Source organism: Nelumbo nucifera, chromosome 5 (genome assembly GCF_055504915.1).
Source record: "Nelumbo nucifera cultivar China Antique chromosome 5, China Antique-T2T, whole genome shotgun sequence".
In the NCBI taxonomy this organism is placed as follows: domain Eukaryota; kingdom Viridiplantae; phylum Streptophyta; class Magnoliopsida; order Proteales; family Nelumbonaceae; genus Nelumbo; species Nelumbo nucifera.
The window spans coordinates 82,043,169-82,059,832 of NC_142653.1; the positions used below are offsets into that span (position 1 = coordinate 82,043,169).

A 16,664-nucleotide genomic window follows, 5' to 3' on the forward strand; every position below is an offset into this window, starting at 1 on the left:
TTGCTCATGCCAAATATAGCATAGGAAATAATACTCGGAAACCTTTGCTTATTGAAACGTGGATATAAAAAGAAGCCATGTCCAAGCCATGATAATAGAGATGTCAATTACTTCTTCCCGTAAAAGGATCAGCTGCTTTTCTCATTCAATATTGGAAGAAAACAGGTGATTTCATCAGATAAATAATCTCATTTTCTTGTACTATGCAAGGGAGCTATGCATTCAGATGAGAAAGCTGATTTATTTCTTTTCTATTGAAGCGGGGAATCACAATAAGACAGTCTACAATATAGTAAACATTATTCATACAAATGCAATGTATTTGCTTTTTTTGTAGGTTTACATATGCAACGTACTATAGTTGGATGAAAGTCGGTGACTTTGTCAAGTCAATAATCTGAGGACAAGAAGCCCTCTTCTTCTTACGATAGAAATAAGTTACACAATCAGGCGAGGGACTCAACAGATTTATTATCTCCACTTCAGGAGAGTAAAGAGATCTCTTGGCTGATGGCGCTTGATCATCATCAGCAGCATTTGGAGTTTGAAGGTGCTTGTCTGATTTACCTGAATTATTACTCTCTTCATTCAAGCTGAAGGGATTTCTACCTTCCATCATTTCTTCTGTGTCCAGGGGGCTGATTATACTTGAAGAAGATATTCTCAAGGGATTTCTATCTTCAATTATTTCTACTGCTTCCGATGGACTCGCCAGGGAACCGACAATACAAACAGGCATTCTGTCATCTTCCCCTTCTCGATTTTGAGGATCTTTTAGCAGACAAAAACCATCATCTTCAGTATGTTCAGATTTGTCACCAGTAGTCTTGTCACCACTATTATAAACTGGTTTAACATGCAAAGCCTCCTTAACTTGGTCTCCACCATTAAAATTTTTATCGTCTTCACTTTTGTCTCCATCAATGTGTTTGCTTTCATCTAAAGCCTGTCCACCTCCGATGTAGTGGGGAAGTTCATCCATGGGACAAACTTGGACCTTCATGTGCTCTGGCAATCTTGGGCAGCCAGCAGAATATTTTGTGTACTTGGTCGAGAAAAAGTTCACTGTGAGGTTCAAGCTGGTAGAAAAGAAGTAACAGTATTAGTGTTTAGCTAGTGGTCAAGGAAACTCCAATAGTAGGGTATAAGGCTGCTATGGACTGGTCAAGTGTTCACATAGCTAATCCAGAAATCTGATGGATGGTTTGGATCAACCACAAGATTAACTCAACTGGTTTCTATCTTATAAGTGACCCTCTGGATTAGACTTGTGCATCTAACTGTGTCCATTTTGGCTGCCACCTCAGTTTCTATATACAGAAAAAAAAATAAAAAATAAAAACTGTTTTTACAGGAGGCGTGCAACAACCATGCACTGCCCTCACCCATCCTAACCACAAACATACAATAAACACAGAAAACATCCAACCTCTGTATGTGTGCTAGAGAGAGAGATTAGTTACCTCTGCCAGGCTGGAAGTGTAAGCATTGTGTAAGCAAGTTTGATCTTATTGGCAACCCCAGAGAGGGACTTGAAACTTGCAGCTGCATTCCTTACTGCCAAGGACTCTTTTGGGTGCTGCCAAGCCCATTCAAACTGCAAGTTTCAGTTGAGCAGAAGTACTTCAGTATGCAAGTGATGAACCATGAAGCTGAATTTAAAATCAACTATAGTGTCCTGTATCACATATTGCCTCCACATGAATCCTACAAGTTTAAGAGCAATTTTAGTGATTTCAGCCATTTAATTAGGTATACGGACTGTCCGAATGCAGGAACTTTTATGAATAACCCATCCTACACAGGGATGGCAACGAGTAGGATACTTGCGAAAATTGCCCTTCCCATTCCTAAACCCACTTAGGTACCCTTGGTCCCAAATCCATTTAACTTTTCCTCCTAATTTCCCAAACCCGTTAAACCCATCCCACCCAATTATCATTTGGCATCATTGCTATCATTTTTAATTGAACCTATTTAACACTCCACAACAAAACTTATTTAAACATACCACTTATGACATTAATTAGTTACATTAATTATCTCTACCTCATAATTAACTCAATTAATTCCATTTAAGTCTATTTAAAACCAATCCTATATAAAACTAGAATGTTGTTAGAAAGATTTGAACCCAAGCAGCTTACTTGAAATATAAGTATTCTAACCACTACACCACTCCATGATATCTTGTTAACTATAAGCAGCCATATTATATCCATGGGTATTTAAGTACAGAAAATTCATTTGCAAATACTCAGGTCTTGAGTCATAACCAAACCAGCTTTGAATGCTTTTGCCTCTATAATCTCAATTGTCCATTTCAGAGATATTCTTGGATGACTAATTTCATTAAGAGAATGCAATTTTTCTATTATGACATATCACCATTGTTTATTAAACTTAGTTTATTTTCAATTTTGTAACCTTTTACATGATCATTAATGAGATTTATAATATTAATTTGTTAAGCTATGCATACAGCATATATAGTTTACACTTCCCACTTTTATGGTGGAATTACACTTGTAAGTCATAAACTATTAAAATACGCGTTTCTTATGTATAGAGTTATTAGAGCTGTAGATTCTATATAATTCATATATTTTTAATATATTTGAGTTTCCATGGCATATCTATGCGTATCTTAATTTTTCCATTGTATCCATGCATATCTAAAGTGTATCCAGAATCCATATACATATCTTTAAATTGCCAATTCAATATTCTTTTGTAGTTTTTGATACTTTGAACTTTGCACCCAATTTTACATTACAAAAGTAAAATGTGATGCCCCTCTTAAGTAGAAATGGTGTGGTAGGCTAGTGCTAAAGATGGGTTTATAATCAGGTATCAGGAGTAGGTATCAACCTTTTTTACTATGTATATTATTTCTTATAATATATTTAATAATATATATATATATGGGTTTATAATCAGGTATCAGGAGTAGGTACCCACTTTAAATATAATTGGGTTCAGGTCCTAGGTACGCTAAGGTCAAACCTAAACCTGTCCCAAGCCCTATAAGGCTTTGATAAACAAGTCCTGTTAGGGTTGGGACAGGTCAGGTACCCTAATATTCCCGTGAAATTGCCATCCCTAATCCTACAATTGGTACATGATAAATGGTGCACATCCATGGTACAAGACAGAGAAAAGAATAGATCCAAACATTCAACCTCTGTATCCTCTGTATGGGTACAAGAGACTACTGTATGAAAAGAATAAATTCAAATATGAAATAAATGCAGTTTAATTACAGTAACTTGGAAAATGTTCAAAGTGCCAAGTGAAAAATACCGACCAACTTAAGATAGCTTCGTGCAACATGAAAGTAAAAGGAAAAAAAAATTCTTGGCATAATATTTACCTGAAGTGCAGAGACATTTGTTGGGAAACCATATATGCATAATATCATTTCCCAAGGGCGCATTCTCTTTGTTCTCCATGCACCAGAAGTTATTTCGCCATTATGTTGCCTTATTCGACGTCGAGGATTTATGGTGAATCTATAGTTCCCCAAGGGATATGTTTGATTAGTTAAGCCATTCCTCAATTGAACTTACATGCATACAAGTCAATAGAATCTCAAGACTAAAATCTCTCTTTGCTACCAATCGCTATACTTGGTAGCAAAAATACAACAAATGGAGGATTATAGATATACATGTGGAAATGAATTCTATCCAAATTAGTGAAATAACATAAAAAGTCACTCAAATGATAAAAGAAGACACATAAAAGGTGCTTCCTCTGGTATGGGAAGTGAGATTTTGAAAAACTAAATATAATTTAAAGAGATTTGCAGATTATATTCATGAAATTTGATTGTTTATTTGAGGCTTACCCCTTTTGGGCCTACCCATTGCCTCTAGGGCCAACAACCTTGCCTACTAAAAATGTAGGCAAGAAATTGAACGACACTATGACCATAACCCATTCAAATATGATCTTTACCAATAAATAAGCATGGTTTTATTCCCAGCTCAAAGGGTTCCTCGTTTACTAGTTTTGAAGATTAAACACCTATAATATAGGTTCACCATTATAATTGTCTAACCTGATAAATTGGAAAAAAGAAGTAAGGCCTTAAAAATTATGGGGACAAGGAATTAGAAACCTTAAAAGTTCATAGAGGTTTCTGCAGACAGTTAGAAGTCATCAAACAGGTATTAATCATAAGAAAATGCTAATATTCCAGTATTTTATCAATTAATAAATGAATTTGATCAGACTCCAGAAAATCCTACTTGAATCTGAGAAGCGATTCCCTTGAGAAGTTTGAAAAGAGAAAGAAAAGAAAAATAAATGAGAATTTCAAAACTTTAAGCGATGGAAAGGAACAGCATAAATAAGCCCAGAATAACATTCGATAGCAAAATTGGAACGAGAGTAAGGAGGAACGAACCCGATATAGGTCTGGCCTTTATGCCTAGGGCTCAAGGAGCAGAGAAGATAGCACGCAAAGAACCCACCTCCTTTCCCTTCCTTCCCCGTGTCATGCCCTACTTCTTCGTCTTCCTCTTCTTCCGAAATTCGGATTAATGATCTTTCTTCCTCTTTTCTTTTTCTCATCTCTCTCTCTCTCTCTAGCCGCTCTAGTGATGGATTCGACCGTTAGATACCCTAGCAGAGTCGGAAACTATTTTTAAAGCTTGAGCTTTAAAGCAGGGATTCCTCTATATGCTCAAAATGACGAAAAAGCCCCTCAGAAACACCTTGACAGACTAAATACAGTTCGACTACTGTTAAGTTGGTTTAGCTGATTGACTAAGTGTAATAAAACTATCCTTACTTTTTTTGAAAATTGATTAATACTTGCCGTTGATTCTATTAATAAAAAGACAAAAAGACTATTTTACCCTTTATTCTTCAAATTTTCAAAATAAAATAGATAAAAGAAGAAAGAGATATTGGTTCATCAAGATCATAACCTTTCAAACCCAAAAACTCCACTCTGGTGAATCAAAAAGAAGAATAAAGGGTGGTGTGAAGCAGCAACCCATTGCAGAAGTCTTTACAGATCATTTGTCGCCAAATCGTTCTTCATAGGCGTGTCCTTTTTGGTGAAGAAGGCAGGGAAAGGGAGAGAACTCAAAAGGTGGGAAGTGAGAAAAATTGATCCTGCAAACACATCTCCATCTGTTGCCTTTGTGTCTGTGAAATGGATTTGCTTCGGAACCATTTCAAGTTTTGGACCAAAACGATTAGAAGAGCTACGTGAGGCTTGAAAGTGGATTCCATCTTTGTGCACATCATTTGGCGGGAAAAGCCTCACGCCGCTCTTGGTACCTCCATCTCTCCCCAAAACAACAATGGAATCCGATTCAAACTCCAATGGGTCTCACATCTTTGCAACTCCGCCTGGAGGAATCCAAAACCTTCACAAGCTCCTCATCTTTCTCCTCTCAAAAAATCAACTATTAATTGGCATAAGGAGATCCAAGATAGAAGCCCATCTCCTCAAGGTAAAAAACCCTTGAAAACCAAAGCCGAAACTAAAACTAAAGAACCTGAGGATACCGAACAAGGAGTGCCTATGAAGAAACAGATACCAGAGAGTGAAGAACCAAGAAAACATAAAGCTTACGCTTTGCTTGTAAGACTTTCTAACAAGCTTTATAAAGCTCAAAAAATGTTGGTTGTCCATTTCCAACCGCAAGTAATAGATGTCGGTGCATCAGAATCTGTGCCAAAGGGGACAATGAGATATTCCGTTGGATCTGGTGCCAATACTAAAATTTATAATAAAGGTAAGTTGGGTATTTTTGGAAATTATAACAGTCACATGCTGCACATTTGAATGATTTAGTAGGGAAAGCGTTAGTCAATTTTCAAATAATAAGGGTATACTTAGTCAATTAGTTAAACCATAAGGATAGTTAAAGAAAATTTACCCCATCTCATATTGGAATTTGATAGTATTGGATTTGTGGATTTGCAAGCTCGGATTCCAAATACCAATATGGCAATACCATACACGGTCCCAATAGCCACTGCAACTGTACAACGGTCTTTGTGGCGAGATGTTCCCGATGTACGGTCCCCCGCAACATCCCACACCACATCCCTGCGATGTTGTGGGGGGCAGTCTTGTGGGGGGTGATTCGGTCTCCCGCCTGTAGTCAGACCCAAAAAAGTATTGGATAGGGAAGGGAGAATTGGAATTTGCTCCTCACAGAGCGCACCTCACACTGATATTACAGCCCCATTCCTTACCAAGAACCCAATTAGATGGGAGGTGGAGGGCAACTTTTAACCCTAGCTTGGGGATTGGGATTTATTTCATAATTGGGGTCAGGGGATGGGAAATATGATCCTTGCCCGTTGTCATTCCTAATATTGTGCCATTTTTTTACTTTTTGCAAGATGAATAATAGGGGATTTTTAAATTAACAAAATCTGTCATATTTTTTAAATAATATCCAAATACATAAACATGAAGAAAATCCAGTTTTGCTCTTATTTTTGTCTCATTAGGGTGAAAATGGACCAGATCATCGCAATTAGATCCTAATTTGAATCTGATCCTATTTTGTCTTATTCGATATCCTCCTTATTGAATTTTTGGATCGGATCAGATAATTAGATCGAATTCAAATCACCTCTCTATCCGATCCAAAAGAATCCAATCTGAGTTATATATAAGTTATTTATTTATAATATTTTATATTGTGTTTTTGTATTTTTTATAAAAGACATGTATATATTAATATATATGATGAAAATAGTTGAAAAAATATTTATATTTTTTTGTTTTTCTTTATATAAACTGTTATGCATTTTTCTTTTATTAATTTATTAATTTCTTTAGAAATCAAATCGAATTGGATCAAATTCAAATATCCAACATCATTAACAGATTCGGGTTAATCAACATTTGTGAGATTTGATCAGATCTTCGGATTAAACTGGATGTGGGATTTGTATTATCATATCAGATCGAGACATATCCTGATTCAAATCCGATCCGATCCAATCCATTTGCATCACTATGTCTCGTCTCCTACCTTTCCACTTAGGCCCTATTCATTTGTCAATATTTAGTGGGGTAAGTCAGTCAATTAGTATAAGTTGACCATAGTACCTACGTTGAATTGCTGCTATATTGGATTTCACGGTAATTCAGGATACTTGAAAGTATCAATTACAACTTACCCGCCCACCTGCTGAAGTCGATAGCGCTCTCTCCCTCTCACCTCTCTCTTTGCCTGAATCACTGGATACAAAAGAAAAATGTATTACCCAAATAAATAAGAATGAAGTAGTGAAATACTGACTCCATGGATTTTTAAACTTTACGCAAATACCATAGTGGTTTCCAAACAAGAGTTAATACTTTGAACCCGGGCACTCATCAATACTCCACCGAGTAATTGTTTCTCCATGCGCCTAGAAGAAAACTATACCATAGGGCGTTGGATCATGTTTTCTCAATAGAGATGAAGTGCTGAACCCATCCATACTTGATAAAAGAAATTCTATACCATGTTCATGAATTCAAACTATGGATTCTTACACTATTCACATGGCAAAGGTTATTTTAACCCAAATTTGGCCGGCCCATTTAAGTATCAAAAGAAACATGTGCTCCCTAGGGATGTCGGTGGATCGGGTTATGTGGTAAATCTGCCTTGACCCGTTAGGGTTGTGTTGAGGTAAGTCATGCCAAACCCGACCCACTGGCACAGTAGCATTGCAAATTTTGTTAAAACAGCCTTAGTTGAATATAGGGGTACAATTCGCAATTCGTCGGACAGGTTCAGTCGGATCGGGTTGGGGTCCAGTTAAATTAATTTGTAACTGTTTACATCCCTATGTGCTGCCTTTTTTGTCCCACAAACTAATTTGTAACGTGAAAGCTTTCTTGATAGTCCAAAAAGTTTCGGACTGTCAATGGGCCGAGTCTAGGAATTGATGGCTCTGTGCTTTTGTCTTGATTAATAATTGGTTAAGATTGATGCTTACTTTTCTGAATTGATCCACACCCAAACTGATGGAGGCCCATCTCAAGGCCCATCTCCTCACATAGGCGGCCATGCAAGAGATAAGAGGCACATCCAAGATAATTCAAAAATTCAAGAATTATCAAGAATTCAAGAAGTCCAAGATCCAAGGCAATTCAAGAATCCAAGATAATTCAAGAAACCCAGAATTCAAGATAATCCAAGATTCATACCAAGATCAGGATAACCCATGCATGGATCAGATCTAGAGAGATCGGATGGTGGAAGATTTCGATCCAAGCAAGGCAACATCAAGGAGAGTTCAATCCTAGCTAATTAGATGTTCAAGAATTATCACAATTTTCTTTCCTAGTTACTCTGCAATTTCCAAATGTATTACAAATACTGCTATTTACAAGCTAATAGACACAAATACTCCTCTAAGAGATTCACGTATAGCTTCGCTACGAAGCAGGTGTTCGTCCGGTGCTTGCATAGCCAGCCCGGTTTAGTGCTTCCACGCTACATCACAAACCAATTATATAATTAATAAATATATAAAGGCGTTTTTTGTAATTTTTGTTATATTTTATATTTAAGCGTAAAATACAAAAAACCTTCCTTAAAGTTTCTAACAATCATAAAAACTTTTCTTATAATTTCATTTTACCAAAAATCTCTCTTCTATTTTTGAAAAATTCAACAATTACCTCCCTTCCATCAATGACCAAGACGAAAAATGTTAAAAAGATGATCATTTTTTCAAAATACCTATTTTACCCTTTTATGAATTAAAATAACCATGTCTCAGCAACTCCATAATCTGCCCGAATACTGTTCATCTTCTTCCTCACGACGCTGCTCGAACACTATCCCGCTCGACCAATTTGGTTCTACTTGGCTGACCGCTATTGAGTTCAGAAGATAATGTGGCACATCGATTATACAAGGAGAAGAGTCCCAATCTCTCTACCTCTTCTAGATCGATCTCCTTGACTACGATTCTCTTGTGGCCGCGATTAATGGAACCGTCAATGTATTCCACCTTGCTTCCCCTGCATTGTGAATAAAGTTGAAGACCCTGAGGTCCTTCTCGGAGGCTCTGAGGCAAAACAAATGAAAAATAATTTTATTTAATTAATTGAGAGAGCTTTTGGATCTGGCGATCAAAGGGACGATTAATGTGCTAAAAGCGGCGAAGGAGTGTGGGGTGAGACGGGTGGTGGTAACGTCATCGATCTCTGCCACCATACCGAGTTGGTACTGGCCTGCTGATGTCGTCAAAGGGGAGGACTATTGGACGGATGTCAACTATCGCAAGCAGAACGGAGTAAGTTTTACAATTACCTTTCTCGTAGTTTCTAGTTGAGGTTTGAATATCCGATTAAAATTTAATTTCCTAGGTGTTTTGGTGTAATACTGTTATTTGGAAATGTGCGTCTGAATTATCGAACCCATCCATCTCCTTTGATGGAAAATGTAAAATTTCATTCTCATGTCTGTAAATTAAAATTCACATAGTTAGTCCAAAAAAAAGTGTATGATTGTTAATACAAATCCTAATAAATCAGAGAGAGAGAGAAAAACTGAGGAGCCTCTGTGAATCGAATAGAGGTTGAAGTCAGAGCATGTTGTTTGTCAAGTCAAGAGTGAAGAATTGAACCCCAGCCTCAAAGCACCCACATCCAACTGTACAAGATTCTTCTCCAACTGAAGTGTCTCCGATAGGTCGATGCCCGGAACCACCGTATAAGGCCCATTGCCAAAGAAAACAACTCCGTCTGATGAGGTTGACGATGGCAAACAGATAGCGAACTTCCGATCGAAATTAAATGTTGCTACAAGCTACAACAGTAACCCAATTTGGTTGCGACCGAAACCCACCATTCCCTTGACACCGTCCCCCAGATGAACCAAGAGAGGAATCGGGGCACATGAGAAGAGAAAGTGATGGGCGGCAACAATTGGGTTAGGCTCTGATCCGTACGTAGAGGGAAGGGCTATCACATCTACTACAAGCTCGCTACCAGTTACAGTGTCGGTGACGGTGTTCTCTAGGGACAACGACACCAATATGGTTGTTATAGCCAAGGCGAGGAGTAGAGAAGCAGAAGGGAGAGTGTGAGAGATTGAGAGAATCAAAGGGAAATTAAAGAAGAGGGAAGGTTGGAGGGGGAGTGCATGGCTATTTTAATAAAAAAACATATTCACATCAATTCGTAAAAGAGTAAAATAGGTATTTTGAAAAAAAATAATCTCTTTAATGTTTTCCGTCTTAATCATTGACGGAATGGAGGTATTTGTTGAATTTTTCAAAAATAAAGGGAAGGTTTTTGTTAAAGTAAAACTATGAGAGAGGTTTTTATGATTATAAGAAAAATGGAGGATTTTGTATTTTACCCTATATTTAAAAAGATAATTTTGGTTAAAAAATACTTTTTTATCAACGTATAAATAATTGTCATAATAATGAAGTTTTAAATTGTTATTATCTTAGTTAATTATAGAAAGTTCAGACCGATTGTCGCAATAAATAATTGAAACGGTTCTGCGTCTATAAAACCTATTAATTATTGGTATGGGACTGATACATTATCCTGGACCACACCCGCCCCATTTACAAGCTTGACACAAACTACTGCCTATGATTGATCCCATTTTAGACAGATCTACCATTTCAGATCATGTCTAAAGAGGATTGATGGGATAAGACATCCAATCTCTATCCTAATATATGCTTTCCAGGTTGGATATTTTGTTGGAAAATTTTCCAATTAGTACTATGTACTTTAATGTCACTTTGGTTTTCGAACTTTAAAACAATATTTTAGTATCTGAATTTTTAAGAGGTGACAATTTAATACTTACTGTTAATTAGCTGTTAATCAACCATTAAATGACATTTTTAAAAAACATAAATATCCTTCAAGTATCTAATTTTCTTTATTAATTATCTAAGATTTGACAAAAAAAATATTAATAATTTCAAATTATTGCCTCTTCTATTCAAGAAAGTTGGGGTCACTAGAATGCCCACTCATATGTAACCCTAATTTTCTTGAATGGAAAAAGCAAGAATTTGGTACTATTAATTTTTTGTCAACGTTTAAATAGTTGATAAACAAAATTAAATGACACTCGAAGGGCATTTATGTCCTTTTCAAATCACTTAACGACATATTAACTGCTAATTAATGACAAGTACTGAATTATCATATTTTGAAAATTCAGTTACTAAATTATCGCATTTTAAAATTTGAAGACAAAAATGACACTAAACACAAAGTACAGAGGAATTTTGCCTTTGTTGAGAAAATTATTAAGTTTCCAATATTTTTTTTTCTTTTAATACAAGAGGAAAATGAAACCTAGGTAAGAATAACTCTACCCCAATAATCCATTTCACATATATACCCAACTTCCCTATACTTTTAACAAATTGAAACTTCCCATCATTTTTCAGAAATAGGCTCACACACCTCATATCATATATTTTTGCTTAGAACCTACTCCTAAGCTACTCCTGAGCAAAAATAATGCCATTATTAGAATCTCATATCACGAATATAAATTAAATAGGGTGTAAGCGAGCTGAACCTACTCCTGAGCTACTTGAGCGTGGCTCATTAAATTTATATTCGTGTTGTCTAATATATTTTTATTTTTAATATCTTTAATATCAATTTATTTATAATTTTTTTGGTAATAATATATTTATAATGGAGTTGATATTCAAGTAGGAAATTCAAAACTCAATCGAAGCTCATCTTGAGTTTGAAACTCGGAACTTTCAGTTGAGTCGAAGTCAAGTAGCCCAATACCTGACTCGACTTGATTATATGTTAGTTTCAGAAATTTTCATAAACTAAAAAGAAACATTGGCATTGGGAATTTAGATTTTTTCAAGCTTTGTTCGGATCCAGAAAGTATTATCTATCAAGGATTTTGTTCAGAGAAACTGAGAGATATCAGAGAAATTACAAAGGAGGAGATTATTTTTTCAACCAAAAAAAAAATGTATAAAACTAGGGTTGTATGAAACTTGATATTGTATACCATGAACGAAAACAATTGATTATTATTATTAGATAAAAGAAGAATAAAATGAATTGAAGACATTTCTACCAAATTTGAATGACGGTTTAGCTGAGGGTTAGAATTTTTAAGACTAAAGTACAGTTAGAATGGGTGTCAGTTGGACCGAAATTGCGCACATTAGTGTATAGAATGGGGGGTTTGACACTTTGAATGTTTATTGCTTTACAGTAGAATTCAAAAATCTACATTAGGCCTGTCCTTATTTTTTCCGAAAAATTTAACATCCAGTAATCCAAACCCTACATCACTTCAGATCAGAAAGGGGTGGATCCATGTTCAATGACAAGGGGTGGATCCATGTTCAATGACTTCAAGCAACATAAACAACAGGAGGATATAATGCACAATAAAACCTACCTAAATTCCCTTTGACCCCCAAGGAGGTGGAAAAAAAAGTGAAGAAAAAGAGAGCAAGGACGAGAGGAGAGAAGAACATCGAAGAAGCAATCAATCGGAGCGCTTGGAAGAAGAAACCAAGTTCCTCCACAGGTAGCGGCCACTGGCCATATCAACGCAAGTCCAGAATCCCGAGGCAATAGCAGAGAAGACCTGTAGCCGAAAATGGATAACAAATAGAATCTACTGAAGTAAACAATGAGGAAAGGAAGGACAACATGGAACCGTAGATTTCTTAATTGATAAGGTACCTTTGTTGATAGAGGAACCGACGGAGAGGATGATTCGTGAAAGGGAGGATCTGCCGATGATTCGTCAGGATCTTCTTGTTTCGATTTCAGGTTCTTCAACACGAAAAATCCAGCGAGGGTGGCGGAAAGGAAGAGCAGAATCAACCTTAGAGGACACATGATCGATTTTTAGACAGACGAGAGAGAGAGGGAGGGAGGGAGGGAGATAGAGAAGTATGAAATAGAGTGAAGAGTGAAAATCGTATTATGATTTTCCGGCAGCCGGCAGAATAGATTTTCCCATCGGTGGGGGTGGGACACCACCGTCGGCTGGGTATTTTGACTTTGTACGCGTTAGGCAACGCCTCACTCCTCACTCCTCACCCACTTCTCCTTTGTCCCATTTGGCTATTTTCTTCTAGATGGTAGGAGTAAAAGAAGAATATGCGGGTAGGTCGCTACTATTATCCAATCTCTACTCTGTAATGTGTAATCTGTACTGTATTGCACTGGGCCTACCATCTCTGTCTTCTGATTCTTTTTCTGGTATTCGGTGCTATGCACCATTACATAATTTTGAGCTGGGCTGATAAGTCATTTTTCCAAAAAATATGTGATCTTTTTCAAAGTTTCAATAAAACCAGTCGACGGCTGGCTCTGAAGGGTGCTCACGAACAGAACCGTGGGATGTTTTTTTGAACCGAATGGGTATTATCAGATTTTGGAAAATTGATAATTGAAATCAAATCAAAGCCAGTCGATTAGTCGGTCGACTGATTTGATTAACCATTGGTTTGGTTTGTCAAATTTCAAATTTTTACAATATTTATTATAAATATATATAAAATATTATATTTTAAATAATAAATAATATATTATAAATATATATTTATATATAATGCATATTTCTTAATTTATAATATATATAAATATATATAAAATATATAGAAATATATGTATACCAATCGGTTCGGTTAACTGCCAGTTATTTGTATTAGTTAATCGAAATAAACCAGAATCTTCGATTTTTTAAAAACATTGAACCAAAACTGAACCAACCAGTTCGGTTAACCGATTTTTCAATTCAGTTTTGGTCGGTTTTTTCGATTTGGTTTTTTGTTTTTTTTTTTGCTCACCCTAATTGGCTCATTGATGTATTAGCCGGTTTGTTCCAACATTGACATGGAATCAAATCCCGCAACCTTCAGGAAGGGAAAAAGGGGTAGGGGGAAGTTTTTAGGGAGAATGATTGATCAGCCCAGCTCAGAATTCTTTAGCCCCACCATATAGGGGGATGAATCCTGATTGTGGATTGATGCCAAATCCACGGGTAGGATGCGATTTATAAGGGGGCTACTAGTAGACTATGGGAGGCTGTAATTCAAAATTCTGCAGTGAGCTGCAGAGTACTTTTCCCTAAAAATTGGGCTAAATAATTCTGAGATGGGCTGATCAGTCATTCTCCCTAAAAACTCCCCCCTGGCCCCTTTTTTCCTCCCTGAAGGTTGTGCGATTTGATTTCATGTCAACGCTGGAACAAATCAACTAATACATCAACGAGACAACCCTCAATTGGTTCTATCTTCTGATTTTGAGACTTTGAAAAAGATCACATAATTTTTCAGCCATACGATTTATGCCTCGCTTCACTTCACCCAAACTTCGCCTTCCTTGTTTGCTTACACCCAACTCTTCCGTCATCCCCCACTAGGGGTGATCATGGGTCGGGCCAAGCTTTGCACTTATGATAAGGGCTATTGCTTAGGCCCGGGCCTGGCCCGGGGTTTCGGGCCTGAAACATAAGCCCTAACCTAGGTTTACACGGGCCCGGGCTGGACCGGGCCTGACTCTAAGCCAATGTCTTTCATATATATAAAATATTACATATTTATAATATTTTATATTAAATGGCATAACATGCATATAAACTTATTTTATACATTATATAATATAAATTATACATGTCATGCTATAATATTTATATATAAAATTTATAATATAATTTAAAATAACTTGTATACATTATACACAAAATGTGTAAGTTTAAATATATGCGGGCTGGGCCAGGCCTGAACATAAAACCCAGGCCCAAGCCCGAAATTTCCAGGCCGAGCCTATGCGGGCCGACTGAAATGATCACCCCTATCCCCCACCCCCAGTCAAAACAAAATTAAAAAAGAAAGTATGCTCTTTCTTTCCCTCCAACTTTTTTCAACTGCCCAGACCATATGTAAGGGCGGTGTTGGCATCAATGCCATCGCCCCAGAAAATGGTTTCATGTTTTTTGCTCCAATTTTTTTTAGAAAAATATTGCTCCAAACCATGTTTTAGAAATCGAGAAGGCGTGGTGGTTTATGGAAACATAAAATCCAATGTTTTCTAAAGGTCCAGCCCGTTGTTGCTAATGGTACAATGACATGGCACCAATGTGGCATCACCTGAAGCGTTAGATAATGTTGACCAATACTGAAAATGGTTATACAGCACTAGTACCAAATAAAATCAGTATTGTTTTCCCAAGAAACATCATATTTGGCAGCATCCATACCAAACCAAAAAAAAAAGAATTGTTTTCTAAGAAAAATACAAGACCCTAATCCATATAGCACCATTTTCTCAGAAAATAGCTCTTAAACAACGACATCGATACCAAATACCTACAAAATATTTGCACTAAATAATCGGCATCGATACCAAATACCTACAAAATATTTGCACTAAATAATGGTGGTGGTGGGTACCAGTAATCTGAAAGTTTTATGGCCCCTACTACGCCAAGGGACTTATTTCCCAGCCCAATATACTACTTTGCCACCAGCGTTTATCCTAATCAATAGAGAACTTAGTCATCACTATTATGTTATCATGTGTCAATTAATTGGCCCTTGCATGTTATGGTTTAGACTTAAGGGGCGCAAATCAGACAGTAGTAGTTTTACTATAGAAATTTAAAAATTTGTGTAGACTAAGGGCATGAAACTAAAAAAATTACAACAGTGAAAGGAGTTTTGGTTGTTGACATATCACTTTCTTTCTCTTCTGTGTTTTTTGTTATGACCATTCTGAAACACACCCACTCATTTGTTTTTTAAATGCCCTATTGTTAAAGCTATTTGGTTCTCAACCCCCCGGGATATAAGAACATACTCTCTTCTAGGGAATGAAAATCTTGATTTGGTAGTAGAAATTCTGAATTTGTTTGATTCAATACAGGAAATTATGAAGTTGTTGGCCTGGGTGGTTATAGCCTTTTATCATATTTGGATTTTTAGAAATAATGCGGTTTTTAGGGATCAGCAGTTATCTATGGATCGTTTAATTATTATCATTAAATCTGCTTTTCTGGATTTTCTTTGTTCTGAATCCTTTTCAAGGCTTAATGGATTGGCTCGAATGCAAGTATATATAAATCTTGATGTTGTTCGGGTTTATCCTCTGTTTTATAATTTGTGATGGGGGCATTATAAATTCTACTAGGGGATCTTTTCTTATAATTCTGATGGGTGTATTTTGGCTACTTCAGGAGGATCATGCGTGATCCAGGATGGACCTGTGGAGGCCGAACTGTGGGCCATTTGGAAGGCTTTTTTTAATGAAACTTGAAAACCAGATAAAATTACATAAAAAACGAAGTTGACATGTTCTTTATGATATGATGATACATTTTTATGATTTCTCTGTACTTAATTAATTCTTGATTTTTTATTTATTTTTTAAAATAAAAATAAATAGTAAATAACAATTAAAATACCAAAAGAGATCGATTTAATTTTATTCTTGTGAATGATTTCTAATTTAGATAGCTAAATAATTAAATTCTTTCATTCTCTTAAAAACAATAAATATGAATTTAAGTGTGAAAGTCAAAGTATGAACAGTATGGTTAGATAATTAGAAAATTTTTAATGCACTATTAAAGTTGTGTTATTGAATGTTTATTATGATATTTTTCTTCATAAAACCTATTAGAATATGTGATTTTTATGTATCT

General features: G+C 36.1%; 1 protein-coding gene and 1 long non-coding RNA gene across 4 annotated transcripts; both read right to left on the reverse strand.

The window, feature by feature from the left end:
* Positions 1-226: 226 nt before the first annotated feature.
* On the reverse strand, positions 227-5,593 carry LOC104593798 (Excinuclease ABC, C subunit, N-terminal). Of its 3 annotated transcripts, XM_010253808.3 has the most exons (5): positions 4,938-5,593; positions 4,412-4,629; positions 3,374-3,512; positions 1,464-1,597; positions 227-1,079 (listed from the first exon to the last, which is right to left on the reverse strand). In XM_010253808.3, the coding sequence occupies exons 2-5, from the start codon at positions 4,576-4,578 to the stop codon at positions 356-358; spliced, it is 1,164 nt and encodes a 387-aa protein (XP_010252110.1). In that variant the 5' UTR covers positions 4,579-4,629; positions 4,938-5,593; the 3' UTR covers positions 227-355. The 3 variants fall into 3 exon arrangements, with proteins under 3 accessions (XP_010252110.1, XP_088743587.1, XP_010252109.1); XM_088887461.1 differs by lacking the exon at positions 4,412-4,629 and having other exon boundaries at positions 4,938-5,591; XM_010253807.3 differs by lacking the exon at positions 4,938-5,593 and having other exon boundaries at positions 4,412-4,869.
* A 6,577-nt stretch (positions 5,594-12,170) lies between these two features.
* LOC104593797 (uncharacterized) lies at positions 12,171-13,370 on the reverse strand. Its single transcript, XR_016076156.1, has 2 exons — positions 12,695-13,370; positions 12,171-12,596 (listed from the first exon to the last, which is right to left on the reverse strand). It is a non-coding gene; the product is annotated as an uncharacterized LOC104593797 (long non-coding RNA).
* Between the last annotated feature and the right edge of the window lie 3,294 nt (positions 13,371-16,664).

Bases quoted from the DNA above. Each gene is read 5' to 3' on its own strand.
- LOC104593798 (XM_010253808.3), bottom strand. From the start codon at position 4,578: ATGAGAAAAAGAAAAGAGGAAGAAAGATCATTAATCCGAATTTCGGAA. The intron at 3,513-4,411 runs GTTCGTTCCTCC...GGGGAACTATAG, and splicing joins AAAGGCCAGACCTATATCGG to ATTCACCATAAATCCTCGAC. The intron at 1,598-3,373 runs GTAAATATTATG...TGAAACTTGCAG, and splicing joins CAAATGTCTCTGCACTTCAG to TTTGAATGGGCTTGGCAGCA.